We start from the raw sequence: 15,235 nt of genomic DNA on the forward strand, positions 1-15,235 counted from the left end.
TTTTTAAATATGAAAGTCAGGAGGAGCAAGATATGAAAAGTTTTATATGGAAGTTGATGAGTTGAAAGACTACTGGCCAGTAATCTGGTTTTTCACTTTTTATAGATAAAACGTAAAATCTAACAGGATAGTTACTTGTACTTTAGGAAGGTCGAGAGAATAGCACAGACCCATTGGCGGATCTGCTGGCACTTCCTGTTTGCATTGCACTAGTCTTCCAGGAAGCAGTAATTACCTTGATAGGATTAGATCAGAGGCTGAGTGTGGATAGTAGCTTTGAAGGTTTCATCAACTTTTTTTGTTGACATGTCAAGTTAAGTTAAAAAATGTTGCTCTAAGAAGTATGAAATAGAAGTGATTCTCATTGGATGGTAAGCTATGAGTAATGTTTAAAATTCTTTTTACACTTTCTTGTAACTTCTAGATTGTCTCTAAAGACATCCATGATTGTTGGAAGAATATTCTGGCTCTTTGAGGGGATAGTGAGAAGCCCTACCCATCTTACCTTAGTCGTTGTGATGTTAGAAATGATACTTTCACATAAGATTCCATTTTTACTTCTGAATTGCTTCTTTTAGGCTGTGTACATGATGCCAACAGAGGGCGACGATTCATCCAAAAGTGTCCCTTTAGCATTGCAAAGAGTGTTCTACGAGTTACAGCACAGTGATAAGCCCGTAGGAACAAAGAAGCTGACCAAGTCATTCGGGTGCGTGTGGGGAGACCTTTCCCAGCTAGTGGACGCAGAGGGGTTGAGAGCAGACCACAGGAACGCAGTGATGTCAAGACATTTTACCAGTGTTCTTTGTTGGACCTCTTTGTAAATGGAGCCTTTTAGAATTTTGCTTGAGAACTAATGCACCACTTGGGTTTGCCTGTCAGGAAAAGGATAGATACGGTCTTCAAGCTTCTGTGCGTTTACTTGCAAACACGACCTCCCCATGCAGTAAGACGTTCAGAACAAGAGAAAGTTGTGACCGTTTTTGGTGTCCAGATAAAATTCAACTTGGCTTTGAGTTATAACCCCCCAAAATAATCCTCTAAGTTAGTTTAAGAATGATGACTGGTGATACGGTTTAGTTTGTTAACTTGTGTGAAATTTAGTAGTTTAAATGTATGTTCATTTTATCTTTCTAAGGTGGGAAACGTTAGATAGCTTCATGCAACACGATGTTCAAGAACTCTGTCGAGTGGTGAGTTTCCCGCCGTAATTTTTTTCCTCTTACATTTCATATCTGGAAGCACTGTCAGAAGTTGTTACCAAACAAAACCTCAGGCCTACTTCAGTCACTGTAATTCCAGTTATGCCCATCTTTGTTCAGGACTAGGACTAGGCTAGTAAGAAAAGATGGCACGTATCTCATTTAAAGGCCAGAAAGACTGAAAAATGATTTGGTAGGAAAGTGTGAGGGGAAACAGTATAGGTAGTTAGACTGTTAATTTGTGAAATTGGCATAATCTACCAGTTAGTGACCCAAGAAACCAGTCCTGGTGGAGGCAGACCTCCGTGTGGGTGATTCTCCCCCAGACCGTCTCTAGTCACTAGCAGGTGCCCACTCTTCCAGTCGTGATGCAAAACACACACACACACACACATGAAATGGCAATTCAAGGTGATTGGCTGGGCAAGGTGTGTTTTCTTTTTTGCAGCACTAGCTGGATTGAATCCAGTTCATTAAATATCCATGGACAAACCAGTCAATCCTGTTGACAGGCTCAACCTCATTAATCTCTTGGTGTGGACCAATACGAGTTAAGTTTAGTGCTCAATTTACATGCTTTTCCACAGAGGTAAAAATGAATATAAAAAAATGCTTCTAAAGGCACTACAAATTACTAATTCATTCCAAAGGCTGTATAGAGGGTTAATCTCAACTGTTGCATGTAGTTATTTTTGTAAATATCCAACCAAGAAAGAAGATTTGTATGTTTTTGATAATTGCATGCTCAAGGTCATAATATTTATAGTCTAGAATTTCTTTGACTATTGAAATTTCCTAGTCATGTTTCAAATTACTGCATAATGCTTAAGTGTAACATTTTCTGAAAGCCAAACTTTCTCTTCCAGTTGCTTGATAATGTGGAAAACAAGATGAAAGGCACATGTGTAGAAGGCACCATACCTAAATTATTCAGAGGCAAGATGGTGGTATGTGATTACCAGTTTTAAAGAATGATTTGTAAAAAATTTTTCAGGGCTCATATTTTGACACTTAATGCTTAAGCCGCCTTATTTTCCTTATTTGTAGTCTTATATCCAGTGTAAAGAAGTAGACTACCGATCTGATAGAAGAGAAGATTATTATGATATCCAGCTAAGTATAAAAGGAAAGAAAAATAGTAAGTTCTGTGTACATATAGCACGACCTTTTCATAATTCATTATAATGCTTCATTGATGCGAGCGGTTTTTATTGAAATACACTATAGAGAAAATGGCCCAAACGATGAATGTACCTCATGAACACAGGCAGGTAATCCTACTCAGGTCAAGAAACTAAAACGTTTGCTAATTAAGTAAGACGTTGGCCCTTTCCTGTCATTGCCTACCTCTCCTCCTGGGAAACTCTGGGCTTCTAACATCCTTTGCTGGATTATTTTACAGGGACGGGAGCACGTAGGACATAGTCTTCTAATTCTCGGTTTGCTTTTTGTCAACATGGCCTCCATGCCCTTGTGGCCTCAGTTATCTGATCATTTTCATTGCTGTGTAGTATTCCACTTTGGGGATATAACATGGGTCTTTGGAAACCATTCTTTTCGAGCTTAGCAGATACAGCCGTTTATCCCTGCCACCCCCCAGCGAGGTGCGAGCGCTTGTTCCACATCCACTGCAGAGCAGTTAGTAGTCATCAGGATGGTGGAAGATGGTGCTATCTTGGGTTTAATTTGCATTTGCTTGGAAGTCAGGGAGAGTTCACCTTTTCAAAAGCTCGTTGGTAATTTAAATATCTTCCGGAACATGCGGAATGTAGTTCACGGTAACTTGATGTCCGTGTCTGCTAATCCTGTGATTTCTGGATCTGTCTCCGTCGACTTTGTGTTTCATCACGGGCTGTGAGTTCCAGCCCCGTTGCTTGTCCAGTCATCTTTCATCAGTTGCCAGCTGTTGTGATTTTTATCTTGTCGAGTGTTGGCTGTTCTTCACCTCTGTTCTGGGGCACATTTCAGTTATATGGAGATAGTTGATGCTTTCGAGGCCTATTTAAGCGAGGTCTCTTGCTGCAACCATGGGGTTCAGTTGTCCCCACAACCAAGGCAGCATCTGGCGGGTTTACTGGCTGAGGTCCCATCCCCGTGGGGCTTTCTCACTGTGCCTGCAGGGAGCAGGGCTGTTCCAGGCCACTGTGAGCTGTGGGGACTGTCCCTCCCTGGTCAGTGCTCAGTAAGGCTCTCGGAGAAGCCTCAGCACATCGCCTGGGCTCTCCATCCTGCAGATGCCAGCTGCCTGAGGCCCCTATAGTCCCCACACTCACTCAGATTCTGGTGTTTCCCTCCCCAGCGCTGCTGCCTGGAAGGTCCAGGCAGTGAGCTGGGGCCTTGGAGGGCTCTTGGGGGTCCTGCACTGCCATCACTCAGCGTATGAAAATGGTCGTTGCCCTTGTAATGAAGTCCAGTGCGGGGTGGGGTGGGGTGGGGGCACTGCTTGTTTCCCATTACGACCACCGTGTGACTAGTTCCTCATGGGCTCTGGACGCTGCGCTGGGTTTTGGGACTCTTCCCGCATCTGGGGCTCACTTTTTTTGCTCTTGCCATCTAGCCATTTGTTTAACAGAATTTCATGATTGTGAAATCCAGTGTTTCACTCTTTGCTTTTTGTGCCTAAGAATGCCTTCCCTGAAGTCATCAGACAATTCTTTTATCTTTTCTGTTGATCTCCAACCCACCCAGAGCAGTTCCTTTCTACCTGGGGTCAGTGTGGACCCGAGGTGCTCTGCCTGCCCCTCTGTCAGCGGTGAGCCCTGCATATCCGTGTAGGCCTGTTTCTAGACTTCTCTGCTGGTCCATTGGCTACCATCCTTGGATGAATTGTGTGTTCTTCCTTTTCAGCTTTATGGTGGTATGGATATTGTGAGAGAATTACTGCCCCATCTAGTCAGTGAACTCGTCCATTATTTCACTACCATTTATGTTTTAAATTTAGGAGGTGAGCACATTTAGGTTCTACTGTTGAGAGTTACACGTGGCCGAGTTCTCGGCTGTTTCTAATGTTGCTATTAATAAAACATCCACTCCATGTTATCATAAGACAAGATAATATTGTAAGATATTATGAAAAACCCAAACACACTTTCTGGCCAACTCAGCAGCAGCCTCAGTATGCTTAAGAGTATACACCTCTCCTTGGGTCAGTGAAGGTGCAGACCTGGGAGTTGGTGTTCACAGCTGCAGTGGTTGATAACTTTCCTTCTTCTCTGGCGCCTGAATTGAGCGGTTGGTTATGTTATAATCGAAGCTTCAGTGATAACTTTGGCTGACTTTCCTCTCTCTCTCCTGAAAGTATTTGAATCGTTTGTGGATTACGTGGCAGTAGAACAGCTGGATGGTGACAATAAATACGACGCCGGGGAGCACGGCCTGCAGGTAACTGAGACTATGGGCTGGGTCCCCTCCTGTCCTTGCACTCCGTGTTCAGACCAAGAGCTGGAGACCCGCTAGAGTCTGTCCACACACCTCTGATGTGGAGCGCGTGGAAGGGTCGTGTTTCTCAGTCTGGACGTGACAGCAGAGAGCTGGTCATGTCACTGGTGCAGGGCTGGGGAGGCCGTGGGCAGGAGGTGGCTGAGCCTCCTGTGGATCGGAGGCGGGACCATCACCTGACTCCCCTGCCCCTCTCACTCCATCCTACTCCGCCCCTGACCTCACCACGTCCTCTGTTTTTCCTGGGGCACAGGGAGAGCCGCTCAGTCACTGGGACTCCAGTTTTGGTGGCTGCTGGCGATGGTGCTTTGCCTTTCTTTTTTGCTAGTTTTCTGAGAATCCTGACTCCAGCATGAGGAGTGCATTTCTCTTTGTTGCACAAGCGCTCAGTGTCCCTGCCTCTTTGCCGCAGGGCCTTGCAGGAACTCTGCGGAGCACTGAGGGTGTGACCCAGCCACAGTCTGCGGTCACAGGGCGTGGCCTGTGACCTGTGCAGGCTGCCCGTCAGGCTGCTTGGTGGATCAGCAGCTTCCACAGGGGTCCAACCATCCGGCCTCGTAATCTCGACCGACTGGCTCAGCTAATTCATGAGTGTGTCAGACCGTCCTGTGTTTACCAAGCTTGTTAATTCAGTGTGTGCACGCGCGCGAACCCGTGCTGCAGTGGGTCACAGACCTGCTGTCCTGCCGGGTCAGGCCGCTTGGGGTGCTGGGGTGTAGATCAGTAAGCCTCTTAGGGAACATGCTGCTGGATATGCTTAGGAAACACGAGTCATAAGAACCACCCTTACCCACACTGAATGTTTTGGGGTCTGAGTGAGCAATTTATATATTAGAGTCTCTGGAGACAGTGGCCAAAAAACAGGATCCTTCTGTTACTCTCCTGAGTGGTACTAAAACCGTGCCATTCCTTTGCGTGGCAGTAGGTTCCTGGGTTTTTGGTTTTCTTCCCAGAACTGCCCTGTTCTCTAAATACGAGATTGTACCTCAGAGAACCTTGCCACAGAGGTGTGGCTGCTCATGGATACCGGTTCCTCCGGGCAGGCGTTTCCTCACCGGCCTTGGAAGTAAGGTTCACAGCTCAGAAGGAAGGGCTGATGGCCTGCCTGGTGGCGGCTGGATTTGGCCAAGGCTGCTTTTAGTGAGGAAAGAGCTGGCTGAGGCGGAGTGGAGGTGGAGAGTGAAGCAGGGGCTGGGCAGAGGCCATGCCAGCGGGCAGGGGACCTTGCTGTTGGCAAGAGGTAGTGTTTTCAGAAGTGGGAGTGAACAGTCAGCCCTGACCGCCCTGGGGAAGGACGGCGCTCACAGGCAGTTCTGAGCCCCGACCGCGCGGTTCTCTTCCGTTTGATTTTCTCACACTTCTCCAGAATGTCGGTGTCTAATGACTGTGTTGCTAGGGCAGCAAGGGATGAACCTCGGTTTCCTTCCCCGTTCCCATCACTGGGCAATAAGATAGTGTGATGCAGACAGAGATCTCACACGTAGAGCGTTTAAGGGCCCCTGTACCTGTCTCCCCAGCAGATGTCCCACGTGTCCCCATCCTGCTGTGAAATGCTGTCGCTTTGGTGGCTGGGAGAAGTAACCAGAGGCAAACTAAACCTGGCATTTCTTTTTCATTGTTCAGGAGGCAGAAAAAGGAGTAAAATTCCTGACATTGCCACCAGTGTTACATCTGCAACTGATGCGATTTATGTATGATCCTCAGACGGACCAAAACATCAAGATTAATGATAGGTAATCTAGAGTGGGCTGTGGAGTTAAGATTTACCCAGCATCCTGATGCAGGGGGTTAGTCTCGGTGTCTTGTTAAAGTCTTTCTATTCTCGGTCTCATCTCTCATTTGTTTAGTTTTCCCCTCTGCCGAGGTGTTCCAAGACAGACACCTCGGGACAAAGTTTTTTTGCGGTGGAGGGGGGTGAGCCTCACAGCACGTGGGATCTTCCCTGACCAGGGAGCGAACCCATGCGCCCTGCATTAAGAGTGTGGAGTCCCAACCACCGGGCCGCCAGGGAAGTCTAATCTACACTTTTGAAGGGATGACTTCAGGGGCTGCGAACCCATGTCTCCTGCTCAGGGAGACCCTCTGTCTACCCTCAGGCAGATGATGCCCCGGGGAGGGTGCTTTCTGCTTCTCAGGCTCTGCTTGCCTTAGAAGTGGGGCTTGATATCCCTCTGTTGCTTTACCCAGGATTCTCCAGTGGTTTGTTATTATCTCTGGGTTCGTATCGACTTGCAGAGTGTGCTAGAATTGTCAGAGTGCTGGTGTAGGTGGGTGTGCTCCCCCCATCGCTCCATGTGTTTCCTAGGCCCTTAAAGCAGGTGTAAAAAATTGGTACCCCACACCGCTTCGTCTGGTTGAGCAGGCAGAACTTGGAATGGTAACTTTGTACCCCTTGGTCAGAGGGTACAGCCTGACAATAACTGGGCTCCTACACGTTGGCTAGTCACCCCCAGACTCGGGGGAGGGCGCAGCTCGACCACATTGCCTGCAGCAGCCGGGCCTGCTAGTCTGTCCTTGCCCCTCACCACGGGCCCCGAGATGGCGGAGCTTGCAGACCCGTCCAGCATGCTGAGGAGCTTTGTTGGGCCCTCACCTTGGTTTTCTCCCTGTTTTTATTGGAATCAGTTGCTGACGTTTTTTCACATCGTGAGCTGTCATATGGAAGTTCTGCTTTCTGGCCTCTGATGGGCAGGACATTGTGTGATGCTGGCCCCATGTCCCTGAGGGCGGCGTGGGGCTGGCTCTGCCTCACACTGCAGTCCTCCCAGAGATACCCGCCTCCTAGAAAAGTCTGAGTGTTTTGTCTTAATATCCTGGAATTGGGGAATTCCGATAGGTGTATCAGTACTCTGCAGGCATTTTCCTCAAATCAAGCCTCAGATTTTGTCGATGTGCAAGTCATCTGAAGGAGTTCTGGGCACCTTGCATGTCAAATTCCTTGCCCTCTCCACATAACAAGGAGCCAGTGAATTGGAGGGCTTGGTAGCAAATAAAACCTTAAGGTGAAGTGTCTTACCGGTAAGTGAAACCTGGATTTCTGTTCATAAAATGTTCTTTTTTTTTTTTTTTTTAATAATAGGTTTGAATTCCCTGAACAGTTACCACTTGATGAATTTTTGCAAAAGACTGATCCTAAAGACCCTGCAAATTACATTCTTCATGCGGTCCTGGTTCATAGTGGAGATAATCATGGTGGACATTATGTGGTTTATCTCAACCCCAAAGGGGATGGCAAGGTGAGTATGGGTCAGGGGGGTGGAGTGGTCGGGAGGCTGTGTGGGAACTCAGTGACGCTAGCTTCAGACTTGGCCTTGGCGGCCAAGGATTCCTTCTTGGCCTCTGACGTGTCTGCACGTTCTGATCTGTGTTAACTGCTGATACTTTCAAAGTGGATGATAAGTTGTGATCGTCCTTTATAGTATTGGACGTTGGACCTGACAGGATCCCTTTACGTCTAACACTTACCATCTGTGGCCCTTGAGGGTGGGGCGGCGACCGATGCCTGTTCCACGAGTGCCATGTATAATGAATGCTCTGTCTTTGCCTGCTTCACGTGGATCCCATCACGTGATCTTCACCAGAAGGAGCAGATGAGGGTCTGGGGGTCTGTGTCCAGGTCCAGCGAGGAATAGAACAGGTTGATCCCTGCTAGTTCACGCAGGGGGAATTTGATGGAGGGACCCCCACGGCCAGGTGCAGAACCTGCAGCCATAGGCGTTAGTGCCCGGTGGACTGAAATGGAGCCCGAGCTGAAGTTGGGCTGATATCTGAACACCTTATAAAAACTGCCCGTGGGGTGGATGTCAGCAATTTCCCCAGAGTTTGGGATGAGGAAGGCGAGAGCGCTGGCGAGTTTCTGAGGGTCGCCACGGCAGAGGAGGTGTTTTAGGGAAACACCACCTCCCCCTTTGTGTGCCTTACCCCTGTCGTTCTCATCACAGTGGTGTAAGTTTGACGACGACGTGGTGTCCAGGTGCACGAAGGAGGAGGCCATAGAGCACAACTATGGGGGCCACGACGACGACCTGTCCGTGCGGCACTGCACCAACGCCTACATGCTGGTCTATATCCGCGAGTCCAAGCTCAGTGAGTGCACCGGGCACCTGCCTCGTCAGGCCAGCTCCCCGCCTGACCACGGGCCTGAGCTGGAGCCGCCTGTCCACACACGTGCGGCTTGCCCTGCCTCCCTCCCGGCATCGCCTGGGAGCAGCCGGCATGGGCCCGTGGGTTTGGATGTGGACCGAGGGTGGAGAGCGACGTTACCCTAAAGGATGGCTTTGTTCATGCTGGCGTAACGCACAGAGGTGAAGGCAGATGCCTTTGTCCCCCAGGTGAGGTTTTACAAGCTGTCACCGACCAGGACATCCCTCAGCAGTTGGTGGAACGATTGCAGGAGGAGAAGAGGATCGAGGCGCAGAAGCGGAAGGAGCGACAGGAGGCCCATCTCTACATGCAAGTGCAGGTCAGCCTCCGGCCAGCGCGGTGGCTCCACGGACCTGGGCTCCCTCCCGAGTACAGGGCCCCGTGAGCACGCAGCCGAGGGGACACTCGGGCCAGTTCCTGACCGTTCGGAGTCTTCTTTCCAGTTCGGGGGACGGCTTAGATGGGAGAAGTACTCAAGCTAGCAGACAGGGCAGCGGTATGTGAGTGTTCATGAAACGGGCAGGGGACTGCAGAATGGTGGGTGAGCGGGCCTGGATGAGGCCAGGCCAGGAGAGTGCTGTCGGGGGAAGGCCAGGGCTGATTTTGGTTCATGATTTAGTTGCAATTAGAAAACAGGCAAAAGTTGAAAGGTACGTGTGTGCATCCTGCCTTTATAATATTTGGGAATTCTCATCCAGGCGAACTAGTTGAAGGTTGCAGATGAGTTTAGAATGGCTACATGGAAATGTGGGTTTGGTCTTTTCTAAATAAATGAATATCTGCTTTCATGCTTGGTCATTTGGGGTTTCTCTGCGTGGGTCTTCTGAAGAAGGCAAAAGACGAGTCATTCTTGCTCTTAGCGTTGGAACCTTGGCTTCCGCCTGTGTGGCCTGGTTCTGTTCTGCCATTTGGGTGTAAACCCTGGCCTGTGTTTTCACACCTCTTGGCAGATCGTCGCGGAGGACCAGTTTTGTGGCCATCAAGGGAATGATATGTACGATGAAGAAAAAGTGAGATACACTGTGTTCAAAGTGCTGAAAAACTCCTCGCTTTCAGAGTTTGTCCAGAACCTCTCTCAGACCATGGTGAGCGCGCGTCCCCCTGCGGGTGGTCCTCTCCCCTCCTCCACCCCCAGGTGTGGGCGGTCATTCCCTGGGCCGGCGCCAGGCCTGCTGGGCTCCTTCCCTTCCGGTCGTGCTCTTGGCGGCTCCCCTGCCGCCAGCACACCGCCACCCACACCCTCCTAATCATAGCACCATCACGCTGATACCAAATTAAACTACAAACGGATTGTGCTTCGATTAATAGAACTGTAAATATTTCCAGGGATTCCCGCAAGATCAGATTCGGTTGTGGCCCATGCAGGCGAGGAGCAACGGCACCAAGCGGCCGGCCATGCTGGACAACGAGGCCGACGGCAACAAGACGGTGAGCGCCGCCAGCGGCTGGGCTGGGCTGGGCGTGCACGGTGCGCGCTGCGTGCCCTGCCGTCTGGCCTGTGGTCCGGTGGCATGGGGTTGGACTTGTCGTCAGTTACTCGAGTCTGTCACTCTCAGCCATTTGAGTCTCCTAAACCCGGCCTCTCTCTTGGAAATAGATGATTGAGCTCAGTGATAATGAAAACCCCTGGACGATATTCCTGGAAACAGTTGATCCGGAGCTAGCTGCTAGTGGAGCCACGCTACCCAAGTTTGATAAAGATCGTAAGTGCCCCCCTCGCCCAGCCTGGCACCCCCAGACGGCGGAGTTAAGAGTCCTGGACCATCATTCTAGACACAGGGCTAAGTGTTTTCTCGCAAAGAAATCTCACTAGTCCGCAGAATGCTTGTTAACGTCTCTGTGGTCAAGTCAGGTCAGACTGACTGTGGGCTGTAGCTGGCAGGTGAGAAGGTGGCAGCCACGTGCCATCGGTCGTGTTCCCTGCTCTGCTGCTCTGCACATGACAGAGGGGATGGAGCAGGGTCGCTGTCAAGGGCCGGCAGTAAATACTTGGCACTTTGTGGGCCATGACCCTCTGTCTGCCATTGAAGCAGCCAAGTGGCCACAGAGGTGAGGCAAGAGAACCCTGCTGCAGCACAACTTTATTTACAAAACAGGTGGGTCCGAGTGTGCTCTTTTGTGTTGCTTCAAGTGGTCACTTCTCTGGCAAAAATGCAGACACAACCCTGAACGGGTATCCCTTGATAGCTAGTGAGTATCAGTTCTCAAAACTAGATTTCCTACGTTCTCTGCACTTAACTCTCATCTTCGCTGCTTCAAATGCAGCGCTTCCCGTGGGTTTGATATTTGAAATGATGCTACAGTCCTGGGCTCAACCTCTAAGAAACCTCATGGCACGCAGTAATTGTCAGGTGCTCCACGCTGTCGCTGTAGCTGTTACTAAAGCTTACGGTGGATATTCGTTAACATTGCATTGACTGGAAGATCCCAACAAAGCCTGTTTATTAACCTTGCAGATGATGTGATGTTATTTTTGAAGATGTACGATCCCAAAACACGGAGCTTGAATTACTGTGGGCATATCTACACACCAATATCCTGTAAAATACGTAAGTCCGGCTGCAGTCTCCCTCCGAGCAGGTTTCGCTCAAGTTGCCACGAGTCGCAGCCTTGGATTCTTTATTTTTCTTGAACCTAGGTGACTTGCTCCCGGTTATGTGTGACAGAGCAGGATTTATCCAGGATACTAGCCTTATCCTCTATGAGGTTTGGATCCTTATTTTTCTGTAATCCTCACGTCAGTGGTGGTTTGGGAAGGACAGCTCCTGTCTGCGTGGCTCCCCCTGAATTTGCGGTGTGAAGACCACAGCCAAGTGGGGTGGTGTCAAGTCAGGATTCTCTCTGTCCACTTCTGACTCTCCCCTCTGTGGAGTCCCTGATGACTGTTAAAAGTGTAGAGCCTATGGCATTGGGTGTAGAAAAAGTCCATACAGTGTGTGGCCATATTAAACATTGGACCGGTGTTGTGTTATAACTGTACCACTTCTTTCACTGCAGGAAGTTAAACCGAATTTAACAGAGAGAATTCAGGACTATGACGTGTCTCTTGACAAAGCCCTCGATGAGCTAATGGATGGTGACATTATAGTGTTTCAGAAGTACGTACCCTTTGAAGGGTTTTTCTCTCTTTGCACGAAGATCTGAAATCCTGGAACCAGAAAGCAGATCACCTCTAGACCCTGAGTCTGAGTCACGCTTTGTTTGATGTTGGCAGCGGGTTGACCGCAGCTGGCCTCTTGAGTTTAGGAGTCAGGGGTGGTGAGCTTTTTCCTCACTGGATGCTTTTAGATCCTAAAGATGGCAACAGTGAGCATGGAGGGGAGCCAGGGGGACAGAGATCTTTATGGAATAGCTAGCAAAAGTGTTGTCTTTTCCTGAAAACATGAAATTCCTTAGCATGCACCTACTCGGGTAATCACTTGAATCTGTCTGCGTGAAAGCCAGCAGGTGTGTGGTCTGAAGGCAGCCTGGTGACACAGCCAGGCTCCTGAGGCCATCTGGCTGGGCAGGACAGTCCTGGACATTGGCCACGGGGAGGCCGCAGAAGACGGGGGCCAGGAGTTGGGCGGCAGACTTCTCTTTAAGGGCCAGGCAGTGAGGATTGTAGGTTTAGTGATGACCTGCTCCCTTCGAAGGAAAGTGCTAGCCCACCCAGCCCTGGTCAGGGAGGGGACCCTACACAGCCAGCAGGGTGGGCCCCACCGTGCGTCCTGAGTCCTCCCCCTTGTCCAGAGGGCACCATTCTATTTCGGGAGTGAGATCAGGAGCGGAAAGCAGCCACCCTGTGCCATTCAGGGCACACCTTCTGTCCACGGTCCCTTTTTCCTGGAGGCCAGGCAGGCTCCCAGCTTTGGGAAACGCTGGCCTGAGTTCAGATCCACAGTGCTGGGTGCCACTGTTGCTTGGGAGACGAGGCCTTTTTAAAACAAATGAACAGTGAACCTGGACTTCGATCGTCTGTGTTTCTCCCCCTTCCCTAGGGATGACCCCGAAAACGATAATAGTGAATTACCCACTGCAAAGGAATACTTCCGAGACCTCTACCACCGTGTCGATGTGATTTTCTGTGATAAAACGATCCCCAACGATCCTGGATTCGTGGTGACACTGTCAAATAGGATGAATTATTTCCAGGTATTTGATCAAACACTCTTTTCCCTTTAGATTCCATACCAGGAAGACCAGGTTCTTACGTTAAAACTATCTTGCCAATGAGGGTGTGTAATGGGTTCGGTTCTGGAGGAGGGGTTACTGTCCACTGTCTGAGGAAGTTCCTACTCCAGGCTGGTTGGTGTTGACGGGTGCCTGGGAACCAGAAGCAGATTCCCACTGACTCCTCCGCCCCCAGCCACGGCCATGTCCTCTTTAAGATCCTCTCTACCCCTGGGATAAGTTGGTTTCAGATATCATAATTTTAACAGCAACTTTGCTTCAGTTATAATGTGCCAAGTGTAAGCTTATTAAAATAACAGTCTAAAGAAAATAAATCTATAGACCTTATTAAAAGTGAAAAGTGCTTTTAAAAGGTTTTCTTCCTCAGATACGCTATTCCCATGGAGACATACTAAGAAATCTAGTTTATTCCTGTTAAATAGTAAATGTCTGGGGCATTTAAATTCCGGCAGCTTATGCCCCGTTTCTTTAAGAACATTAAGCAGTTAGTCAGTGCTGAGTGCATGGGCCGGGCTCAGTCTGCCCCGCGGATGGAAGTCTCACTCTCTGCTTCCCCCCAGGTGGCAAAGACAGTCGCTCAGAGGCTCAACACCGACCCGATGCTGCTCCAGTTCTTCAAGTCTCAAGGGTGAGCCACACGCGCAGGCGCCTGCTGTCTGGCCCTGACTGCATGCTTTCTGTAGCTCGTCCATTAGTTAGAGCCCCTGACTAACGTAGCTCACAGCCGGACACCTCACCTTGCCTGGTTTCAGACACAGAATTGTCACCACTCACACCTTGACCACACTGCTCCAAGGTGTCAGAGTACCTGGCAGCCTCGTCTAAAGCCAGCCTTACTCTCGAGACCACACGCCTCCCCTCCCGTGTGTCTGGCTGGGCCTGTGCCAGCCTCCGTGTACCGTGTAGAGAACATTCACGTGCGACAGATGCAGGGACTGAGGACCTGGGGATGGGAGTCCACATGTCAGGGGAAGGGGCCAGGGCAGAGGTTTGCTTTGATGCTCACTCACGGGTATTTGTTTTAGGCAAATAAACAAGCCTTGTATTGATGTGCTGTTTTCTTGTGTAGTTACAGGGACGGCCCAGGTAATCCTCTTAGACATAATTATGAAGGTACTTTAAGAGATCTGCTACAGTTCTTCAAGCCTAGACAACCTAAGAAACTGTACTATCAGCAGGTGAGCCCAAGTTAACGTACCACGGGTCATAAAGAGAAGACTGGGTTTCTGTTGGGACAGGTCTAAAATGCCTTTCTGTTTTCTTAACAGCTTAAGATGAAAATCACAGACTTTGAGAACAGACGAAGTTTTAAGTGTATATGGTTAAACAGCCAATTTAGGGAAGAGGTAAGTATTTTCATAGTATGAGATTTTATTTTTATTGCAGCTTGTTTATTGTTTCTCTTCCTTAGGCCGTGAAAAACTCCTGGTAACAGGGTCAAAGGGCTTCTCTGGTGGCTCAGCAGGAAAGGAATCTGCCTGCAATGCAGGAGATGTGGGTTTTATCCCTGTGTCAGGAAGATGCCCTGGAGAAGGGAATAGCAACCCCGCTCCAGCATTCTTGCCTGGAGAATCGCACGGACAGAGGAGCCTGGTGGGCTACAGTCCGTAGGGTCACAAAGAGTCGGACACGACTGAAGCGACTAAACAAGACCTTGATAACTAAAACAACTAAAGCAAGCTCAATAAGGCACAGCGTCTGTTAGAGACCCTGTCCCCAGCGTCTGAGAACTGGATGGGAGGTGGGGTGAGCTCTGTCCAGCCCGCCCCGGGGCTGCAGCAGGGTGACGGTGTGACAGTGTCGAGGGCTGTTGTCACAGGGACCTGGCTGCTCGGCCTTGGAGCCGGCAGCCTCTCCTCTGGGCACCTTGCAGGCGCCCCGCTCCGTGTTAGGTGGCTCTTCTGGAAAGTGAGACCCCTAGCCGTTGACCTCTCTGGCCCCACTGGGTGGGGAGGAACCTGGACCACATGCCATCAGTGTTGTCACTCGTGCACCGCTGTTGGGTTGAGGAGACTAGGTCCACCCTGGGCCTTGTCCTCTGTCTCGGTGTTGAGAACTGGGCAGGCTCTTAGTGACCGTTCAGGGGGAGAAATTCCTGAGGAGCTGTCCTGTGAACCGCGAACTTTTTGCCTCAACATGGCCTTTCATAGACGCACCAGCAGTGCAGGGTGGGTTCCAAACTGGGTGGGTGGTCTGCGTGAAGGTCGATGGGGAGGTGTCGGAGCTGAGTGCACAGGCCCTGCGTGTGTCGTGGCCCCCCTAAAGCCTTGATCTTGTCA

At 49.9% G+C, this 15,235-nt stretch overlaps 1 protein-coding gene across 6 annotated transcripts in view; it reads left to right on the top strand.

Annotated features, from left to right (window-relative positions):
* USP7 (ubiquitin specific peptidase 7) overlaps positions 1-15,235 on the top strand; it is a 52,962-nt gene that overhangs the window by 34,627 nt on the left and 3,100 nt on the right. For all 6 annotated transcript variants that reach the window (XM_081559287.1, XM_081559289.1, XM_081559288.1 and 3 more), the window contains exons 7-25: positions 579-709; positions 1,139-1,193; positions 2,069-2,149; positions 2,250-2,340; positions 4,501-4,583; positions 6,264-6,373; positions 7,720-7,876; positions 8,582-8,726; positions 8,972-9,102; positions 9,734-9,868; positions 10,110-10,211; positions 10,381-10,486; positions 11,240-11,332; positions 11,422-11,489; positions 11,781-11,881; positions 12,764-12,917; positions 13,517-13,584; positions 14,026-14,134; positions 14,225-14,302. In XM_081559287.1, coding sequence (XP_081415413.1) covers positions 579-709; positions 1,139-1,193; positions 2,069-2,149; positions 2,250-2,340; positions 4,501-4,583; positions 6,264-6,373; positions 7,720-7,876; positions 8,582-8,726; positions 8,972-9,102; positions 9,734-9,868; positions 10,110-10,211; positions 10,381-10,486; positions 11,240-11,332; positions 11,422-11,489; positions 11,781-11,881; positions 12,764-12,917; positions 13,517-13,584; positions 14,026-14,134; positions 14,225-14,302 — 1,998 coding nt within the window. The remainder of the gene's footprint in view (positions 1-578; positions 710-1,138; positions 1,194-2,068; positions 2,150-2,249; positions 2,341-4,500; positions 4,584-6,263; positions 6,374-7,719; positions 7,877-8,581; positions 8,727-8,971; positions 9,103-9,733; positions 9,869-10,109; positions 10,212-10,380; positions 10,487-11,239; positions 11,333-11,421; positions 11,490-11,780; positions 11,882-12,763; positions 12,918-13,516; positions 13,585-14,025; positions 14,135-14,224; positions 14,303-15,235) is intronic.

The sequence above is a fragment of the Giraffa tippelskirchi genome, chromosome 13 (assembly GCF_054371585.1).
Source record: "Giraffa tippelskirchi isolate mGirTip1 chromosome 13, T2T-mGirTip1v1.2.pri, whole genome shotgun sequence".
Lineage (NCBI taxonomy): Eukaryota > Metazoa > Chordata > Mammalia > Artiodactyla > Giraffidae > Giraffa > Giraffa tippelskirchi.